At 45.1% G+C, this 16414-nt stretch overlaps 1 protein-coding gene across 2 annotated transcripts in view; it reads right to left on the bottom strand.

Annotated features, from left to right (window-relative positions):
* RALA (RAS like proto-oncogene A) overlaps positions 1 to 16414 on the bottom strand; it is a 334245-nt gene that overhangs the window by 192782 nt on the left and 125049 nt on the right. For both annotated transcript variants that reach the window (XM_069613286.1, XM_069613285.1), the window contains one exon: positions 1003 to 1211. In XM_069613286.1, the coding sequence (XP_069469387.1) occupies positions 1003 to 1211 (209 nt within the window). The remainder of the gene's footprint in view (positions 1 to 1002; positions 1212 to 16414) is intronic.

Genomic DNA, 16414 nt, shown 5'->3' with positions numbered 1-16414 from the left:
AAAATCTGATGTGAGCCTCTGAGAAACGTTTATTCTATGATCCAGTCAGCCAATACCAGACTATTGGTGAGTGACAGCAATTCGAACAGTTCTGAGCTGAAACGGGTTTCATTTTTCTTTTCATAAGTTGGTTTTACAGTGACAGCATGCAAAAACAGAACTGAGTAAATCATTTTAATGGGAATGAATATGGAAAAATATGGGATGTAATCAAATACCAAATGCACACTTAATGAGGCACACAAACCAACTCTAGCATTAAGCAATGCTGGTTCAGGTCAGTGTCTTGTTTATTATAGTGTTTTCGCAAAAATGACTAATCAGAGAGTGTGTGTGCCTCCATTTCTTGACTGGTAGAGAAACGAATAAACGAATGCATGGCCTTCAGATAATGGCGAGTAATATCAAAAGCCTGGAACAATGCTTTTCTAGCTTGGGTTTTCATTAAGTGAAAAGAAACCAATGTTAAGCTTTTCATTATTTCCTGAAAGTCGGTCATTGGTCTGAAGAGCAGCAACACTTGTCTGGTGCCCACTATGCAGAGACAGATACTGCACATTGTTGGAGATCTGGGCGCCAGCTGGGGTAAAGTAAAACATGATTTTATGGATGGCTATCGGATTGCAGAAAAATAACAATATGACATGAGATGTGAATTTAGTAAGGAGACACATTTGGGGGACAGGGGTGTGGGTAATTCCCTTAGAGTCTAGAATTCTTAAGTATGGTCGCATACACAAATTCTGATTTTATCTGTTCTTCGGTTGGTTATCAAAGAAAACTGTTTGTGCATGTCAAAGGTTTTCTTTCTGTCATAGTTGCAAAGGCTTTGAACAGAAAGTCTCTGGAAAGTTATGAAGGGAAACCGAAACTTATCTAGTTTCATATTGTTTTAAATTGTCAATTGCATGTTAAAGAACTGATTAACACTTTTCCGATTGCCTAGGAGTCACCATTACCATGCATTCTCCTAAAAAAGGACATTGTACAACTCGCACTTACCTAAAATCTGCAGTTGCAGCAAACGATTCTTGCTCTGTGATAGAGAAAACACAAAGGAAACCTTCTCCACTTCGGAAGTAGTTATCTCGAATAGCTGCATAATCCTCCTGCCCCGCCGTGTCCAAGATATCAATCTGAACTTCTTCCCCATCGAGGACAACTTTTTTTCGGTAGCTATCTGCTTTAGTAGGCTCATAATCCTCCACAAACTGGTAAGAGAAGAGACACGTTTATGGCATGAACAGTCTAACTTTTACACTCAATAGTATTTACAGTCTATGCTTAAAAAAATAAAAAAAAAACAATACACAAACCAATTAGATCACCAAAGTAATGTGACGATTGAAATACAATCAGCAAGTGCTTGGACACCGCCCCCAACCCCCACCGGCAACAAATCTTTCTAATGGGCGACAGGTAGCCCCTTCTTTAGTGAACTGTGGAAGGGAAATCCGCATTCACGTTTGGTATAAACCATGAGACTAAATAATGTACTACTGTTCAAATACTTCTAGTAACTTTATTCGCACCATTACAACATTTCTGAACCGCTGCTGCAAACGTAAGCTAAGAAACCACACAAATTATTATGACAAAAAACTACTGAGTGTGTAGTCACTGGTGCAGACTTGATTTTCAGTATGGGTGATATTTTCTATTTTCCATCTACTGACTCCTTATCCCTAATGTGCGTTTTTTTACTATTTAATGTTCCACTACGTGGTGGAAATCATTAATATTGAATGAAGGGCCCTTTGCCCAAAAATGGAAACAGAAGTAGTCACCTCTGTGCAATTTAGGATTCAATACAAAATACCCCCATAATCAACCTGTTTCTACAATGATGAACATATGGGCCTCATTACGAGGTTGGAGGTAGCCTTGCCGGTAAAACCGGCAAGGCTACCTCCAAACTCACAACCGGGTCCGGCACCCACGAATGGGCAATTACAGGGGTATTCCGGCCCTGCCGGACCCGGTAATTGCTCTTTCGCGGGTGCCAGAACCGGTACATCCCCATTCCTATTTGAGTCCCATAGGGCTCAATGGGAATGGGGACGCCGGATGCACCAGACTTGCTGTGCTTGCGGGTGTGACTCTGCCCGCCATGGCAGACCTGGCGAGCTGACATGCACCTGCGAGCACAGCTCGTAGTATGGCGGTACGGTGGTACGGCACCGTTGTTACCTTACCGCCATACTTCTAATGAGGCCCATTGTCAAGTTGGTGCCTCATGTGACTTGTGCACTTTTAAAGTCATCTGTATAAAATGGAACATTATTTTGGGTTTGCAAACCCAAACAGACACATTGGCACCAACTAGAGCTAGGAAGATACTTAGATACTTAGTCTCTTGGCATTTACATTTCTGACTAGTCTCAAATTTCAACTTCCCCACAGTGTGCGATCCTGGACAAATCAGTCAATCGCCCCGTGCCTTTCCTGCCAATGTTAGGTGCCTCTAGAAGTGATTCAGCTTGCAGTTTATGCTTTTCCAGAAAAAGCCACACTCCTAGTTACATAGACTAGTGTTGCTCCACATAATAGTGATCCTTCAAATTCACCATACAAAATAGCAGATATTGTTTTCAAATGTGTACGACTCATTATTTGCTGCTGCACCCGGGGTGTGTGTGTGTCTCTCCCCCTCGCTCTCTCCCTCTCTCTCTCCCTCCATACTATCACTACTTCGGACACAACACAATTAAAATGATTGCTGTGAAAAATAAAGCAAAAATACTATTTTTGTGCTTCAAAATGACATTCTTTAAACCTCAAAATGTCCCATTCCATATGCTGCAGTACTCTGGAGGAAGGAGGGATCTGTATTTCACAAGATGCAAGACCTCCATCCGCCTACTACAAAGCCTCTTGGGCCTAGCCAGGGTTCAGGGAGCACACTGAAGCTGAAAAGGAATAAGGGATGAGGGTGGTGGTGGTGTGAGGACACATTTATCAGCCCTCGCAGAGATGCATGCCAACACTTCAGCAAGCCTGCATCCAGAAGGAGAGTAAACAGTAGCCCTGTCGATCACTGCTAAACCGAAATCCTGTTTGTTTTCGGAAGCATTTGAATAGTTTCCCCCGCAATGCAATGAAACTATTCAAATGCTTATGAAAGCAAAAAGATTCACAACAAGGACAAAAAGACACCCCACCCCCTCCCCCACTGTTCAAGCAGTACAGGGGAAGGAGCCTCTGTGTACTCTGCACCAATGTGCGTAGTACAATAATGTCTACAACGCAGCTTTAATTTCCTGCGTTTACTTACTTTACAGACAATAGGACAGCAAAGCATATGGGAGGATGTGCGATGGTTGGGGGAAGAGTGAAAAGAATAAAAGTACAATTCGCAAACAACCTTTGCGATTCTATCGCCACCCTCCAACTAAACCATCCCAACCTCACCCTTCTTGGAGACTTCAACATATGGCTCGACATCCCCACCAACCCTATGACACACTCCCTGGTTGACGGTCTAGATGCAATTAATCTCCAACCCCACATAAACGGCTCGACTCACTATAAAGGACACACTCTTGATGCCATCTTTAGCTCCAACACCCTGGTTCATTTAAAGCCTCCCACCCCCATCATCTGGTCCGATCATTTCATTCTCTCGTTCGCCATCCGCTCACCCAACCCCCTGCCCGTACTCGTATCTGAACCTCCGATTCTACGCAAATGCTGGAAAAAACTAATAATCACCCCGGACCTAGCCGAGGCACTCCTCCGGTGTCCCCCACCTACCCACCGTCTCAACAACCAAATAACCCCTGAGGCCTTTGATTCATGGCTCAACGCATCTCTGATGCGGCTCACCCCCCGTGCAAACCATCAACCCGCCGTGGCCTTTTCCCCAAATGGTTCACTCCTGAGTTGAAGACCACTAAACGACAATACAAATACCTAGAACGCAAATGGCAGAAACAAAACCCACGAGAGCAGGCCCACCTTCGCCCGACACCTGTATCGGTGCAAGGCCGAAATCCGGATAGCAAAAAAAGCCCACTACAACACCCGAATCCTAAACTGCAAAAACCCAAGCAAAGAACTCCACAAAATCATCTCTGAATTCACCAAGCCGGCTTGTAACACAACCGTCCTGACCCCGTCACAATCACTGTGCGATTCACTCTCCCTCCACTTTTACACCACGGCTATGGAAAGGACAAAAACGAACCACCAAACTGGCTCTTTTACAGCCACCAGGCAATTCTCCGCCCGTACCGGCCAGCCCATCAGCTGCGACCTCTACGCAACCAACGTTCGAATCCTTTAGTCCAATATCACCAGAACAATTTCTCAAACTTCTATCTGCCCGCAAACCATCTGGATCACCACTCGACCCTTGCCCAGCCACAACCCATAAAGAAATGTTTGCTTCCGCCTGCGCAGGAGAATACGCAAGGTCTATCATAAATGCCTCCCATTCTTCCGGTATCTTTCCCGACGCATTCAAAATGGTGCACGTCAAACCTCTAATTAAAAAACCTTCGCTCGACCCTCTCGAGCCCAAAAACTACCACCCCATCTCAAACACCAGGTTCCTTGCCAAACTCATTGACCGAACCGCCTACTCTCAACTAAATGCCTTTGTCAAAGCCAACAATCTCCTAGACCCCACCCAATCAGGTTTCAGAACACGTCACAGAACAGAAACCACCCTAACCTCAATCTGGGATGACCTTAAAATGACAGCAGACTCCGCGGGATGCGCCGCACTAATCCTTCTCGACCTATCGGCCGCCTTTGACACGATCAATCACTCAATCCTCCTAGACCGCCTCCACTCCCTAGGAATGCGTGGAACCGCTCTTAAATGGATAGCTTCATTCCTTAAAGACCGGCACCAAATAACGACACTCTCCAGCTTTACCTCCCAAGCCCGACCAGTCGACACGGGAGTCCCACAAGGAGCATGTCTATCCGCCCTCCTGTTCAATCTCTACCTGATCACCCTCCCACCAATAATTAGTTCACACAACATCCTGTGTTACATCTACGCCGACGACACTCAACTAATTCTAAAACTCCTCAACTCGAAACCCAACTCCCGACCTGACCTGGCATCCTGCCTCCTTAACATAGAACTCTGGATGACCCAAAGCCACCTCTCGTTAAACCCCTCCAAAACAGAAATCATGGTTTGTGGCAACTCCGATCTTCTTCCGCACCCACTACCCTGGCCACCTGCCATGGGCAACTCACCGACACCCTCCAACTCAGTGAAAAATCTTGGATGCACCCTGGACTCTGACCTAACACTCTCGCGCCAAGTCAATGTCTCAAAGTCCTGCCACTTCCACCTTAAAACCCTTAGGTGCATCTTTCCATATCTCCCATTTCCCAACAGACTCTCAGCGGTCCAATCAATCGTTATATCAAGACTGGACTACGCAAACCCCCTATACCTCGGGATCCATGCCTACAAACTGAATAAACTCCAAAGGGCACAAAGCGCGGCGGCCAAAATGCTACTTGCGCTCGGTCCAAGAGACCACGTCTCCCCAGCCCTTAAAACACTGCACTGGCTTCCTGTAGCCCATAGGGTGGCTTTCAAAACCTTTTGCCTCTCCCATCGAGCACTGCATAAAACTGGACCTCAATATCTTCAAGACAAGCTAATACCTTATCATCCCACTCGCACCCTAAGATCAAGCTCAGCCAGCCTCCTAGTAATTCCTAAGACAGTCAGGTTAGGCGGATCATCATTCTCAGCCCTGGCCCCAGCCCTGTGGAACTCCCTCCCACCTCACATCCGCCTAACTGAGGATTTAGCGTCCTTCCGCAAAGTACTGAAAACCTGGCTCTTCCCCTAAAACCAACCGGTTTTCCAAACTAACAGCATCACAATGACGCCAACCCAACAAACTACCTGATGCGAAAGATTGACAGCTAATAAACTTGAATGTAAACCAGAAAGACAAACAGAACTAAACGAGTAATGTAATCAAAACAGTGAAGTGGATAATATGAATAAATCATTGGGAAAGTAAGGAGATCTAAACTGATGAAAGGGACATAATGAATGAGGAGGGAATATAGTGAATGACATGGATGAAATAGTTAGAATGGATGAAGCGTATAGAACAGATGAAAGCACTAAGTGGAAGAGTGCATGAGTGGAAGAACAGATGACTAGAAAGATCAAATGAGTATGGAGATCGGATGAGTGTATAGAATAGATGAACATACTAAAGCCAATGAATGTGTAGAGTGGTTGGGTGTGTAGAGCGGACGAGCGTGTAGAATTGATGAGTACGTGTAGAGTTGATGAGTATGTAAATACAGAGAAGCGAATAGAACGCAGGAAGGCGTAGAACTGATGACCATACTGAACGAATGAATGTATAGACCGGATGAACGTGTAAGAGCGAACGAGCGCGGAGAGCTGACGAGCGTGGGGAGCGGACGAGCGCGGGGAGCGGACGAGCGCGGGGAGCGGACGAATGTATGGAAAGGATGAGTATGTGGAGCGGATGAACGCATGGAACGGATGAACGCATGGAACGGATGGTATGTAGAGCATATATCATACCACACCCCACGCTTACTCTCTTCTTTACACCACCACTCATCTAGAACACAGAGATACTATGACACCATTCGGTATAACTGTTCTCATATCAACATCCCCCGCTCACTCCCCATCACTCTAAGTAAACACTGCTGGCTTTACAACCCCAGCTAGGCGATCTCCTCAGGCCTAACGCAGCCACACTCGATCTGGATAAATCCTGCCAGAGCGAACACATACTCCTGATCTCTCAACCACCACACCTACCGCTAAGAAGCAGCTACCACACGAATTCCGCATCAGCTGCACACATACCTGGTGCGCACACGCACCTTTGGACTCTCTATTGGCCCGAACTTCGGTTCCCAAGGGCGTTCAACCTACCAGCGCCTTCAGACCATACCAATGGTATATAAGGCGCTATATAAATGCAAAATAACAACACAGTTTTTCTATGGTTTTTGTACTGCTTACTCATTTGCAACTGGTTAGGACGGAGTTCACAATGGTACCACTGAGAAACGGACGACAAATGCAACACCATTAATCAAATAAGCAATCTCTAGAAGGTTAAGTGTGAAGAGTAACTAAAGTGGCAGACTTTCAATTGGAAAGCCTGAACGAGTGTCACAGATTTGTTATGAGCATCAGGTACAGCAACTGGAATAGATTCATAGCATTGACACGGGTAAAAATGTATAAATTGCAAGTTAATAGCCAGCTATAAAGTCACTTGCCATCTCCATTCTGTACATACACACAGCACACCATTTCTTACTCGCCATGAGTAAATTATCACCAGCCAATGGCTAATGGAGAGTGCAAATTATGAGCCCTGATTGACATTCAAATGGAAACAGTGGCTACAAGGGTGAAGCCCAACAATGTCGCAAAACTATAGCGTCTCTCAAGGAATTGGTTCTTTGAAATCTGTACACCCCTTAGGTCCCAGGGACCCCTAGTTTGTTTCATTTTACCCTCAACACAGGGAGCCCATGGGGGCATGGCACTCAAAGGTTAAGAGATTATAATTTCACATTAGCTGCCAGAGGGAGCAAGGCTTGATTTGAAGGGGCTGCCTAAATATCGTTCATGTTCTTGGCATTCCGTTCCCAATGCCAAGAGTATGCACTTAGCATCAACTTCACTCATCACTTCAACTGCCTACAGCACTTAAGGTGATAAATAGGTTTGTTCAACCCGTGCAACATAGCAGGGGAAAATAAATTCACCCAAAGAACAGGCCTCTTGCTTTCAGCATCAGCAACAAAAAAATGGGCCACATTAAAAAGAGTGGGGGGAGGAGATCAAGCTAATCTTTTTTTCATTTGGAAAATGAAATTGTGGAAAAGTCATGTTGCATCAAGGTTTATGCCTCCAAAAAGTTATCAATGCAAAAAAGAGCAAAGTGGAGATCGAGTTTATTCCACTAGGAAAGAGAAATTCAGGTGGTGTGCACCATATAAATGTTAAGAAATTGATGTGTTACAATGTTGCAGTTTTGATGACATTCGTTAAAGGTTACCTTTAGTGTTATTTTGTGTCAAGTGTGAAACATTTTAGATGTGCATACATCAAGCAACACATTGTGTGAATTTAATCAGGGAGCACATTGTGCAACATAGCACAAAGAGATTTGCACAAAGATTTAAAGCACAGAAGCTTCATATAAAGTGGAAAAAGGCTCTTGAATGGGCAATCCATTATGAGGGGATGCAGTAGTTTTGAGCACACGTATGAGAAAGTATAGGTTGGCAAAAAGACAGCTACAACCACATGGGAATGGCTACTTGGATCTGAAATGGATTAAGAGCTTGGAAATTGTTGAGCGAGTGGACGAAGCATCGGCCACGTAGCACTGTCAATCTAGGGATAGTGGCTAAAACTATGAAGGGGTGACTGGGAGCTGAGATATCCGTGGAACGATGGGAAGGTCAAATAGATTAGCAGGAAAAAGATTATAAATGGTAACAGAGGCCAAATGGATTGAACTGGTGTTCGCGCACAATAAAAAGTCACAAGGACGCCAAGAATATCCATATTGTCAGAGTGCTTGGAGAAACGGATTAGTGCCCAATCAAAGTAGCCTTTCCCTAGTGCTCTACAGTCTCACAGTGTACATACATAAACCATGCATGTCAGATTTAGCATTGCAGGTCTGTGACCAAGTGGAAGCGGTACTAAAAATTTGTTGTATGCCATGTTAGGGTTGTGTACCTTGCAGGAAGAAACCAAAGAAGAGGGTTGGGCTTATATTTGCAATGTCATGAAAACTGTAGGTCTAAGGGGATGATGCACATTTAAGGCAGCCAATGAGATTGTGGGGCTTAGATTTCCTTGTATAGGGCCAACCAGTTTGTATTTTGGGTAACGACTTGTAAAGGGAACATGAGTGAAATGTGGGAGTGTGTTAACTGTTCTGGAAATGTATATATACACTGTTCGATGGTTCAGAGAGAATCGGGTTAGTTCAGTCTCAAATGGAGTTGTCTAGCCTCTCTCCCAGTGCTGTTGTGAAATAAACTTGGTTTAATGATAACGTGCATTCAATTCTTGAGAGGTGAGCTATTTTAGAGTTCAGCGATCAGAGGTCAGGCCTGACATTTGTTGACCCCTTGATGTGATCTCAAGGCCTGCCCCAACCCAAGAAGTTAGGATTTTCCTGTCCACACATTAACTGGTCCCCTCAGAAAAGCATTACAGCCAATGTGCACAGAGAAAAAGGAGCCGTTTGCAAGCACCATATTGGTTAAAAGCCTGTCTGGACCCCAAGGGGTGGTGCCGCGACCTAGCTGTGCAGGATGACTGAGAGGAGCACCACTTCAGGAGAGTTTTGGTGGACATCTAGTTTATGTAAGTGCACTATGACAGGAAACGAAGTTGGGTTTTGATAGCATTGTGTATATCGTTTTAGGGAAGAATAGTTGGGGATGCTTATCTATGGGGCACGACAGAGTGGTTGTGTGAGACGAGTGTTTGGCGGGAGTACATTAATTGCTATATGTTGTAAATCTTTTTTCCATTTTTTCTATTGTTTATTTTTTATTTTCTTGGCTAGTCAAAAGTAGTATTGGGAATTGTTTTGTAGTCAGAAAAAATGACAGTGGTGTAGTTGAGAGCACTGTAAAAGAGATGGAGATAAATACGATTATTTGCCTATGGTAGTGTAATAACATGCTGTCTTTTTTGTACGAGTGTCTTGGGAAGGAATAAGGAAAAGGGTTGAGACAATTGCGGTTTTATGTCAGTGTATTAACGATTGGAGGAAAATCTTAAGAAATTGGGAGGGAAGAATTGGCTTTGTGCTGGGGTCTCTATTAGATTTTTGTGCTGCAGATTCAGCTGTTAAGTTTTGGTAGAAATAGATTGTTCCATCTGGATTAATTTAAGTATGGGGACTCCAACCGGTCAGTTGTGCCAGGTGCTTCAGGGCATAAAATAACATTTCTTAAGTACCACAGGGAATGGGTACAAGCAACTAAGGGGAAATCATAACTAGAGGAAGGGACATTTGATAAAAGGAAAATATGCATACCTTTTTAGTTAGGCAGTATAAGGGTACTAAATTAGAAAAGCAATGTCATTTTAGCGTTATGGAACATATGCAATGAGAAAAAGGAGACCAACAGGGATATGGAAAGGGGGTCAACTAAGATAGGCACAAAGGAATCCTCTGTGCCTCCACCATATGGTTGTTATCCCTTGGCACCCGCTGAAGGATACTCCAATCCAGTGTATGAGCCCTCATCAACTACTCCAGTGGCTGTGGATAGACAAAGGCAAGAACCAACACTTTCAGAGAGGGGCTTCGGAAGATTGAGGATGAGGGTAGAGGAGAAATGATGCATTTGTCAGCACAGTTAGCAGAGGTTATAACTAGAAGGAGAGGGTTCCCCCCCTAAAGAGGGAGGCTTCCTGAAAGGTTATTTGAAAGACGAAGATTGGAGGATGAGAAGGTCAATGTTCTCAATGGGTAGGACTAATGAAAGAGGGCTGAAAGGGCCTTCAACAGGTAGAATAGAAGATGGGTTGAGAAGAGAACTTGAAAACCAGAAGCAAAGAGATTGGGACGAAACATTCAGAAAGAGAGAAGGTGGCACTGGGACTATGTATGGGAGGAAAGGTCTTCATGGGCCCCCCCTCCCTCCATTCTCACCAAGCATTCAGACTATGACTTGTCTAGCAGCCTCCCATGCACCTGTGGCCAGGGATGCAGGATGACTGTGGGCCAACATGTGGCTGCAATGCTCATCTGGTAGGATGGCACCAGACTTCATTTTGTGACAAACTCAGATCCCATTTTGAACATAACTACTTAGGCCTCACTGGCCCAAGCGGCCCGCAGGGCTACAGCTCTCCCCTCCTGATCGCGCACAGCGAGCAAGTTCCTTCCCTCGCCCTCCTCCCTTGCTGCAGGCCTGTTCTCAAGGGAGACAAGGCGCGAACAAGTTACATGACAAACACTGTATCTTTCACCTTCCGCAGTCCCTTACTGACCTGCAAATGACCGGGCCGAAGCCGGGGTTTGAGAAAAACAAGCTGTTTCCATAAAACTTGTCCTGTCCCCTCAACATATGCTGTGGATAACACCCCCAAACCTGTTCCCCGTTTGAAGTGCCAGACACGTATGCCAAGCCCGTATTCCACCCTGTTTCACCCTTGCAGATAATCCCTCTAAAGAAACTATAAATTCACTTCTTTTGTTATATACCATGAGATTGACTGCAAATAATGAAACAAGGCGACCCTCACCTATTTCCCCCCCCCCCCCAACTGCACACAGAAATGCCATGAATTGTATGTTTAAGCTCCTCGCCCTCGATCAAATAGCACTGGTTGCTATAGAATGCACAAGGCAATGTTTAACACCAATATGTGCTCAATGATTTTCTAAACGTGTATAGTTTTCTGCATGACCTATCACCATCACCATCACCATGGCCTTTTTATGGTATTTTATGGCATGTGGTACAGTGTACATAGAGCAGTTTTATCAAGCATATATAGAATTGCTGAAAATTAAATTGTGTAACCCATGTAATAAAATGGTGCATTGTATACCATGTTATTATATTTACACACAAACTAACCTGTTCCTACCTCATTCATATGCTCCTTGTGTGTGTCCCCTGCCCAACCAAACAAGGCACGGCCAGCAAGAATACAGAGCCTCTTCTCCTCTCTCTAGCAGCGCCGCATACCAGCCTCCACCCTCTTCCCCCCTCTGGCCAGGCTGAGATTTAAATTCTTGGGCCTACAGGCGATGCAATGCTATGATTGTAACCCCTCACCTCCCAGACCCCCAGGCCACTCTTATCCCACCACCTCTCTGATGTAGATCATGTGCCCTCTGACTGGAAAGCAGTCCAGTTCACCCCAACCTTGAATGACCACTATGGCCATATATTTACTCTTATACTAACAAACTATAAAGATGTCCCTCTGCTAGATCTAACGTAAAGAAAGTGACAGATGTATTCCTGGAATGTGCCCCTTTACAAGTCACCTAAACCCATGAAAGCTGCTCACCTATTGCTCACCTCTCGTAATTGTAATTTGTCTTCAAGACGATGAAATGCTCGCTTCCAAGTTAAGTGTTATTTTTCTTGTGATGTTAGAATAACGATTTGTAGGCTTTACTGGGCATGGTCATGATGCATGCCTCCAGACATCAGGATCAGGCCCTCCTTCCCCAGTGGCAGACTCCCATGGGGACCTTTAAGGCCCCAAGACGTTGCCTCAAGTCTTCCTGGAGTCAGTCCTGGCGCCGTTGGAGCCAGGCTCCTATTATTCCATCATGTGATTAAGGTTTCAGGGAACATGGAGGCACACATAGCCCGGCCTGAAGGAACCGAGTCATACAGTCTAGCTTCCAAGGTGTGGCTGGAGGGACTACTTTACCTGGGACTACTTGTTCAAGGCTATATAAACCACACCTAATGGACATCACACGCTTCGTGTTATTCAGCACTCCTGCAGCGTAACGCTCAACATGTCTGCTCAGCTCCAGTTTAACCGGTCTTCAGCCACGCCTCAGGAATCACGAACCATCAGCGCCTGTTTGAGAAAAAGGAAAGTGGGAGAGAACAAGAAGAACAGCAGTTGTATCTTACCTGAGAGGGAGTCCATCCATCCGAAAGGCTCTCTTCTGCCGTTCTCGGGAACCACCGCATCTGCAGAAAGAAACAAGTAGAAAGAGCTAATAATCACCTGCAGGCTGCAGTCTTCCAACAATCCATCGAAGCGGTCCACGAGAGTGCCGCTCCGGAGCCACACCACACCTGCAGAGCAGAAAAGCAAAAAACATCAGGTTAATTGCGCAAGGGAAAAGAACCATTTCTAAAGACATTTCAACGCCGCGCTCCCACTCACCTGCAGGAATACTGCGCAGCGTCGTAGTGAGGAGTCTAATCCTTCATCTGGCACCTCCAATACCGCACCTGCAAAGAAATAAGCACAAGTGAGAACTTTAACAACAAAGAACATTTAAGCAAGCTGATACTAAGAATCTATTGGTATAAAGACTTACCTACGGAGTCACGGTTGTTCAGGACTCCGCTACAGGCCGCAGGATCAGTGAAACAACTAGATCCAGAAGAAAGCCTATGAACATTAATGCGCCCCTGCATTCAGATGCAGGATGGAGTGTCCACCATTAAAACGCCTAAGGCAAACGCCCACTCGTGAAAGAGAAGACACGTGCAGACATTCATCGCTGAGCTTCGTGCGATGCCCCTGTGGCGACCAGGTGAGCGTAACACGTATAGTGATTTACAATTACCACTCAATGAGTATGCGTGGCTGCAAGGGCAAATGTTAGAATCGTTGTCAATCAACCATCATCTGACCAGAGATCCACCCAGATGAGCCCAGCTGACATGTGAGCATCACCATGACACCTCAAGGAGCCTCACCAATCCCGAAGCTTTGCACTTATGCGTCTATAGGCGCCCTTTGCCATTGCCCAATCTCATCGATTCATGCATCCCCTAGCTACCATGTCATAGGTGACGTGGTTTTGTAACAAAACGTGAATGTTTGCTGATGTCTGGCAGAGTGCTCTCGGAGTTCGCAGAGGTCTCTGCTTGCCCTATATTGATTTAGATAAACTTTTTTGACTTCACTCGCACTTGGTCTTGGTCTCATTCCCATCTGGGCTGCGTCCATCATGGACTCTCATTTGGGAGTTTTAAATGCCTTTTTGGGGGACGCTCACTTTCAACTATAACAGCAAGGCAGCGTAGAAGGGAATAGACAGAAGGGAGATGTTGGATTGGAGGGACGGACAAGTACTTTTAAGAATTGAAAAATCTTCCATCAAGGATGTTCAGTTAAACCTTGAGAATAGTGCCGATTTAGAGCTAGGATTTGAACAAGAAGGAAGCGATAAATGCAGCAATAGAGGAGGAAGATCTGATTGGAGAGGGAGCTCAGGGTGCAGCAGCCCCGAGCATTCCCTGCATCAGCGGTCACAAAATCCACACCATGGGGTCTTATGACACGCTGTGGTCACCGCATGGAGGTTGCAAGTAAAAGCGTAGAGCAGGAAAAATAAGAGCAACTCAATTTCTGTTGCTTCAGAAAGGACAAGGAAAAGCTTATTTATTGTGTTCCCTTGTCGCACATGGACCGGAATATAATGAAGCCACTTCCCTCACTCACTGCTTAGCTATTGGGGACATGAAAAGTTAGATTAGAATCAAATGAATATGATGGATCACCTTTTAATAATTGTAGGACGGATGTGTGGAAGGCACTACGGGTAATGTGCCCAGATACACCAGATATTAATTAAATTTTAGTTAAAACAATTAAATAGAAAGATCATACCATACACATTCAGACAACTCGGGAAATGTGGAGAGCAGAAACGGGAGAAGCAGGATACATTTTTTATCATATGTTCAAAAAGGGGTTTCCTAAAGAGGTTCAGCATGATTTGGACAAAGTTGTAAGGATAGAGGGCAAGGGGCCGCCGGAGATACAGGCACATATTTATTTATTGTGTATTTGTTAGGCACTTATACAAGTAAATTGTGTTTCAAAGTGCCCACATGGCAACAGGGAGGGAACATGCGATTTTTACATTGGACCAAAAAAGACAAACCTATTATGCCTTGTGAATATTCAGAATGTGCAAGTGCAGCAAGAGAAGAGGGGAGGAGGGAGTGGGGATAAGTGCTGGAATGTCTGTGCTCGTGGGTGAGCAGCAGATGTAAGTGGCAAGTATAATAAGTGCTAAAATGCCTTGCACTGCAGTAAGAGTAAGTGCAGGCCTATAGTGAGGTAGACCGGTGGGTGCTGAGGCAAGTGCTGCATGTAGGCAGAAGCTGAGGCGGTTGGGTTTTGGGAGGCTAGGGCGCGAGGATACGTAAGGACCCCGTTTATTCATTTTCATAAAAGAAGATTGGATAAAGAAAAAGAATGCTGAACAGGCACAAAATGCGGAGGCTAAGCGTGTCCAGAAGAAATTAATAATCTGGAAGGAGCATAGACTACGGCTCTGCAGAGGGACAGCAGGGATGATCGCAACAACCAGGACAGTTTGATGGATCGATGGGTATGCTCCCGATTTAAGGCAGGTGGGAGGATTCATGAGGGGAGGAGGAGCATTATAAAGAGGTGGTGCATTTGGCAGGTTAGGTGGCATGAGGCACCGGATGATTGGGCCGATGGGAGGTCAGTATTAAGGGTTGTATCGATTACAATGCTTGGCTTGGGGAAAATGACTGTTCCTACTTATAAGAATACCCTGTCCCTGTCTGTGGGAATCCTTCTCTAGGCGTCGAGTGGTGTGCCGCCTATCTAACAGGGAGAGATGAAAGAATATCCCTCACCAGCCTTCATTAATACATATGAGCTGTTAAAATATCAGATTGAGGTTAATAACATCACTACTATAAGGAGACAGAAATACCATATGTTAGTGTCTCAAAGTAACAGTGACCTGACCTCTCTACTTGACTTTCAGTCTAAGTTTCAAGCACCCATGGAGGCGTAAAAATGTGCTCTGCTGTGAGAGCAATGCGAGCTAGAGGCTAAATTAGCTATCTAGCACTAAAAATGTTTGTTCGTGCCCTTATGCTATGTTCGTGGACATAGTCTTCTGCATTAGCTCACTCATGCCAGGTAGGGTCGACCAGTTTCGACGATTAAGGTAGCTGTGATCATCTTCATCAGGACCAATTATGTTACATGTGGTATTAATTCCGTCTGGAGATCAACAGGTTGATCCGGGGGACACCACCACTTCCTAAAGGGAAATGTGCTGCTGTCAACATAGCTGCCGGTATACATATGTGCACATTCCTTTGCAACTCTTCTAAGTAGAGTCAGTGCAATGATTAAAGGATGTCCATTCAGGGTCCTTGTGGCGGCACTGCATTCATGTATGTTGAGGGGGAGAGGGCGTAGGTAATCTTTATTAATTCTTAATCCAGTGGCCATTGTGCATGATACTACTGGGGTGATCTGTGCTCGTATGTGTTGCATGCATGCCTAAGTTAGTGTAGCTCTAGGCTATTCTAGTGTTTTCCAGTGACCAGTGATGGCACTATGTCTGAGTGAGATGCTGGCAATGCTGATCTGCTGTCACCTCTGATAATTAAGCATCCGTATCAACCGCATGCATACCTGCGTGCATGCAATACGGATTAAACCGCCCGTCAACCTACCTGAAACCTGTGTAGAAGCAGTTCTACCGGGGGCGGGTATCATCAACCATAAATTGCGGGACGCTTGTTCCAGAGATCAATGCTTCTAAAAATACATGTAGAACAATATCATTTATGCGTACACAGAGTGCCAGTATTTGTTGGAATCAAAGAAAATGATGGTTCTTACCTGCGCATGTGAGATTCAGGTAGAATAATGCACTTATGCGCAGCGTGC

Source organism: Ambystoma mexicanum, chromosome 5p (genome assembly GCF_040938575.1).
Source record: "Ambystoma mexicanum isolate Mex_15411 chromosome 5p, UKY_AmexF1_1, whole genome shotgun sequence".
Classification (NCBI taxonomy): Eukaryota; Metazoa; Chordata; class Amphibia; order Caudata; family Ambystomatidae; genus Ambystoma; species Ambystoma mexicanum.
The sequence above is the reverse complement of the archived record's forward strand: the minus strand, read 5'-3'. Positions and strand labels throughout refer to the sequence as shown.